Raw genomic sequence first — 5,965 nt, forward strand, 5'->3', positions numbered from 1 at the left:
GAAGATAATTATTAAGGTAATTAAACATGATAAAAATTCAAATAATTATCTCAAGTGGTGGTATTTAATTAGTAAAGTTGAACTTTTTCAATCTTCCAGATCCAATATCAAATGATCTTTCTTCGTCAAATAAAGTTAAATAATAACATAATATTAATATTACATTATTATTTATTTTATTTAAAGATTGCAAAAAGAAAAACTTATCATAAACATTATGCGAATAAAATATAAAACTTGCATACGTAATTTTAACGGAGAATCAGGATGTTATAAGTATATAAATAAATGCAATAGTTAAATTATATGGTCTATTTTAATTAATTGTGTAATATTTTTAAATTGTCTGAACCTTTTGATAGGGATTACTCATTATTAATGGAAAAAAATACCTACTAATATTTAATAGTTGTATATAAAAAAACTGTTTATGCTGTTAGTCATGTTAATATATTATAAAAATATATTAGCAACTTCATTTTATTGATTTGAAAAATGGTATTTTATTGAATAGTTGCAAATGAAAAAACAAGTAAAAAAATATAATAATAATAATAATAACCATGTAAGTTATTATGTTTGCTAAGTGTTAAAGATTATATTTGATATGAAGATTATTGGAAGAGGAAACATTTAGTTTCATCCAAGTGCACGGATTTATTGCTAATATTTTATAAGTCAAAAAAAAATTAATAAAAAGGATAACAGGGAGCTATATATACTATAAATAATTGTTAATTAATTATTTTAAATAATTATAATTAATAATTATTAATTTTATATTTTTTAAAAATAAAATTTAAGAAAATGCTAGGAAAACAAAAAAAAAAGACAGAACTTACCTTATTTAACATTCATTAATTGTCGTAACAATTAATGAATATTAATTATGGCTATTTTTTGGCTGATTTTCTTTCGTTACCAAATATTTTCGAAATTTAAATAATGAATAATTAATGACAAACGGAAGAAATAGAATGCCGTTTTCATGATCATAGGCATAAGATAAAACACGTGATCTCTTTGGTCTTTACTATACATTAGTCTAAGTTTTTTATTTTGATAAATTCTGCCCTATGATGCAAACAAACGGAAGAAATAGAAAGCCGTTTTCATGATCATCATCTATCCATCCTAAAGTCCCACCACAAAGATCCCATCGCCAATAGGCAACTGACATTCGTCACCTTTATTTTTTTATGGTACATAAAGAATTCATAACTTTTAAGGGTTCCAGAAAGTCAGAAACATTGTGTAATAGACGAGATATCGACGATAACTATTAAAATAAAATAACAAAAGAATACAAGGCAAAACAAAATTCTTCTCCTTGAGATCTAAACTCTAATCTAATCACCAATGAAAAACGATAAAAAGGAAATGTCAGCACTCTTTATTGTAACAAATGATAAGTTGATGACCATCTTGGAGATAGCAAGAACTAAGAGGCTTAAATTAAAAACATGAATATGCTCAGAGAAAGAAGACACAGTTCAGTGAGAATGGCTACACTACTAAGCTCAAATTGTTATAGTGATAATCATGGGGTCCTACTTCTCCTTCTTTTGTTACTACTACAGATTTCATCTCAACTTGCAAACTGTGGCAGCATAGTGAAGTTCCTTCCAGGGTTCCAGGGACCCCTTCCTTTTGTTCTTGAAACTGGGTCTGTTACACTTTATGCTGTAGCCTATGGTTTTTTTAATTTATGGGATCTGGATCATGTACTTAACAACTAACTTTGCACGCATGCATGTCTCAAATTAATCAGGTATATAGGTGTGGGTGAAAATGAAGATGTGCAGGCTTTCTACTATTTCGTCGAGTCAGAGAACAATCCTAAGGTGGATCCTCTCATGTTGTGGCTCACCGGTGGTCCTGGATGCTCTGCTTTCTCTGGCCTTGTCTTTGAAATTGGTAACACACTCACACGGTTACTCCTATCTGAAATTTTCATGCTTTTAGTCTTTTGCATAGTCTCGGTCAAAATTAGGTGAGTAACAAGGAAAGAGGCAAAAAGAAATTTTGTTTCTATCTGAGCCTTTTAGTATCTTCTGAGAAGATTGTAATATCTATGAGACTATGACAAGGATTGCATATAATACATAGCTGAATTTATGTGTTTAATAATGTATTTGAGGTGTTGCATTTTAGGACCACTTGGATTTCAAAATGAGGAATATAATGGGAGCTTGCCAAATTTGGTCTATAGGCCATACTCATGGACAAAGGTGTGGATTATCTGCATTTATTTGCTGAATATATAATTTGGCATTCATTTTGTTTATTTTATCAAATCCTTTTAGATTTTTCTTTCAATAATTTTGTACATCTTTGATGGTCATTCACTGCTAATTATTGCAATTTTGTTTTGTTGTAGACAAGTAGCATTATATTTGTAGATTTACCTGTTAATACAGGCTTCACATATGCCAGATCAGAATCTGTCACAGCGCGAAGCGACTCATTGCTAGTTAACCAAACTCATCAATTTCTTAGGAAGGTATATCCCTACAACTTTATGGTGTTTTTACTGCATATTCACAAATGGTTCCCTTTGTGTCTACTAAAGTAAACTTTTATAATCTTGTTAAAAATCTTTGCAGTGGCTAACTGATCATCCACAATTTTTCTCAAATGAATTTTTCGTCGGAGGCGATTCATACTCCGGTATTCCTATTCCAGTAATTGTTGATGAAATTTCACGAGGTATAAAACTCATTGATCTAATGCCTAGTTATAGACAACTATTTGAGTAATGTGTGTGTGTGATAAATGAGATCTAAAGTAACTTAGACACAGTTTAATTCTACTCCACATTGCCTTGTTTACAGAAAATGAAGAAGGAGTTCAACCTTGGATAAATCTTCAGGTTTCATTTTTAGTCATTTTTTAAACTTTTTTAAAGGTTGTCTTAAATACACCACAATCTAAAGCAATCTTAATAATGCTTTTGATCTTCTTTAAGAGCTTCTTCCATGTGGAATTTGAATATCTCCAGATTTGGCTAACTTTAAAAAGAATTATGTATTTTCTATATATATAAAATGATTCTTCTATGTGATTAATTAAGTTTACCATGAGAAATCCTTTTCTTCAGGGGTACCTTCTGGGGAATGCTGCAACAACCCGAGTTGAGAAAAACTATCAAATCCCATTTGCTCATGGAATGGGACTAATTTCTGATGAACTATACCAGGTAGTTAAGTTCACTCTTAAATTGGTATAGCAAAAATAAAATTCAAACACTAAGTGATGTCTGCAATTTACTCAATGAAACAGTCACTGCAAACAAATTGTAGAGGAGAATATATAAAAGTAGACACTAGAAGTGCATTATGTTCAAGAGATCTCAAGTCCTTTGATGAGGTATCAATCATCTATTGTTATTGTTAAATCTTTTTATGTTCAATTTCTAGTTAGAAACCATTGTACTTTTCTGCAGATGACATCAGGACTCAATAAAGCCCATATTTTGGAACCTTCATGTGAATTTGGTTCACCTAAACCATTGAAGGCTTCTTGGAGGCGATCTATAACCGAAAACTATCCTTTGAAGTTCGTCAGCAACACTCGTCTCAGATTACCATCCTTGAACTGCCGGGTAATCCACATGCCTTGTTGAATAAGATATGTTTCCTTTGTGCTATTATCAAATTCTTTTTGTTTTAACTTTTGTTCTTCTCCTTTCCAAAATCAGACTTATGGATACTTCCTTAGTAGTTATTGGGCCAATGATGACAAAGTACGGAATGCGCTAAACATACGAAAGGTATAACTGAAACACATCAAAAATGTTTTCTGAAATTCATGGTTAGTATAACAACTATAACTCCATTTGTGTTTCAGGGAACAAAAAAGAAATGGCAACGCTGCACCTACAATATACCCAACAAGGAGGATATCCCTAGCAGCTTTCCATATCATGTAAAGCTCAGCAGAAAAGGCTATCGTTCGCTGATATACAGGTAAGTGTTCGCTGTATGCTCGAATAGTCTAAATTCACAGGAGATAGCACAAAGGAACTTGTTTGTTATTTTCTTTTTTCTTTTACTTAAAAACGGAGAAATAAATCTATGTATTTCTAACAGCGGCGATCATGACATGAATGTTCCTTTCATGGCGACTCAAGTGTGGATAAGATCGCTAAACTACTCAATAGTCGATGATTGGAGGCCATGGTATACAAATGGCCAAGTTGCAGGGTATTCCCCTAACTGTATATAGTTATGTAAAAGTAAAATTATGTTGCATTTATTCAAACTTAGCTAAACTATATATGTACTTAAATCATGCTTCTTTTTTTCCCTCTCAAGCAGATATACAAGAACTTACTCCAATATGATGACATTTGCAACTGTTAAGGCAAGTCTATCTTATCACACACACACTTCATTTTAATGAATCTATCAAAGATGTGAAGTTTGGGGGCTTACACTTACCTTTAATATTTCCACTTGCATTGCAGGGTGGAGGGCACACAGCTCCTGAATACAAGCCTGAAGAATGCTTGGACATGTACAGTAGGTGGATCTCTAACAGGCCATTGTAGGAAGAAAGAACAATTGACAACACATATATATGAATAAATAGTATATCCATTTTCCATAGCTATACCACGGAGCAGATTTCGCTCACCATAAAACAGTTGAATCATCTCTGTATTCTCAATATATGTATTGTAGATGCACATCTGATCTTAAGATTTGGTGTGGATTAAAAGAGTAAATAAAAGAGACTTTGAGATCTCATGAATGCTACTACATTCATCTGTATAGCATATTGGCATAAAGCCATGTCTTTAAACTAGGGTAAGTGTTATGCTACTTAAAAAGTGGTGTCTAATTTGTTAAAAAATATTAAAAATTAATATTTAATTTAAAAAATATAAAAATAAATAATTTTTAATTATTTAAAATTTATTATAAAAAATAAGTTGGATAAAATTTAAACATTAAATAATAAATACTATAGAATTCACTTTAAATTAGTATACCAATATTTTTGTTGTACAACTAGGTAAAGAATTCTGATGTGTTTAAAAAACTCTAATTTTAATTAAGTGATGATCAAACATTATTAACAGCAAAATTATTAATCTAATTTTGATTCATATATGTTAATTAATTAATTTTGCTGTGCATGTATAAATTGGGCCGAAAAGAAAAGAAAAATATATCAAGCCCAATTATATCAAAAATATCCAGCCTTGGTATTAAGACATTGTGATGATGTTGGCTGAAATTATATTTGGGCCAGAAATTGTTACTTAAGCCCAATTGGTTAAATCCATCAGCATTGATACAAGAATATATGATGAGAAGCTGAATCATTATAATGTTGGGCCAGATTTAAATGTGCAAGCCCAAATCTATTGTTGGTATATGACCAACTTGCTTGGTCCGAAATCAAAAGGAGATGGGGCACAATATTGCTTTATCCATTTAACAAATAAAACCCATTCCTTTAATTATGCTGCACACTTCCAACGGATTCCACTCATACCATGTGATGGAATTCAAATCTCTTTAAAGTGAAGTTAATAAATGCATGGAAACTATGAGAGAGAAATTATGATTGATTAGATGGCTAGCCTTAATGAAGGCACGCTACTCAGCAAAGAGGGAAGCAAAAAGCAACTCACCTTTCATTATTTTATTCAAACTAAATTAATTGCTTCTCTTTCTACTCTAACTACTCTCTCATTTTTCTTCTTCTTCGATCATATCAGAGAAGAAACTATGAAAGCTAAGTCTAGCTATCAAAAGGAAGAAGAAGTAATCTACAAGACCATCAAAATGATGGCACGAAAAAGAAAACATAAAGTATGCTGTGGCTGAGATTCTTATCACTTGTAGTAAGATTTTGTGATGAGATCTTGGCTTTTTCATACCAAAAATGGTTGAAAGAGATTTGGCCAGCAAGGAGAAAATCCTTGGAGAGATGGCTTGTCACTGCTTTTGGG

General features: G+C 31.3%; 1 protein-coding gene across 1 annotated transcript; it reads left to right on the forward strand.

Moving 5' to 3' along the window:
• Positions 1–1,268: 1,268 nt before the first annotated feature.
• Positions 1,269–4,749, forward strand: LOC112738253 (serine carboxypeptidase-like 13). Its single transcript, XM_025788607.3, has 14 exons — positions 1,269–1,666; positions 1,772–1,917; positions 2,155–2,231; positions 2,381–2,503; positions 2,607–2,709; positions 2,835–2,872; positions 3,101–3,199; positions 3,283–3,369; positions 3,446–3,604; positions 3,701–3,772; positions 3,850–3,968; positions 4,092–4,205; positions 4,320–4,365; positions 4,469–4,749. Exons 1-14 carry the CDS (start codon positions 1,464–1,466, stop codon positions 4,550–4,552), a joined length of 1,470 nt encoding a protein of 489 aa, XP_025644392.1. The 5' UTR covers positions 1,269–1,463; the 3' UTR covers positions 4,553–4,749.
• The last annotated feature ends 1,216 nt before the right edge of the window (positions 4,750–5,965 follow it).

Source organism: Arachis hypogaea, chromosome 13 (genome assembly GCF_003086295.3).
Source record: "Arachis hypogaea cultivar Tifrunner chromosome 13, arahy.Tifrunner.gnm2.J5K5, whole genome shotgun sequence".
Taxonomy (NCBI): Eukaryota; Viridiplantae; Streptophyta; class Magnoliopsida; order Fabales; family Fabaceae; genus Arachis; species Arachis hypogaea.

Coding starts and splice junctions, on each gene's coding strand:
- LOC112738253 (XM_025788607.3), top strand. CDS start 1,464: ATGAATATGCTCAGAGAAAGAAGACACAGTTCAGTGAGAATGGCTACA. Junction 2,873..3,100: donor AACCTTGGATAAATCTTCAG/GTTTCATTTTTA, acceptor CCTTTTCTTCAG/GGGTACCTTCTGGGGAATGC. Junction 3,200..3,282: donor TTTCTGATGAACTATACCAG/GTAGTTAAGTTC, acceptor TCAATGAAACAG/TCACTGCAAACAAATTGTAG.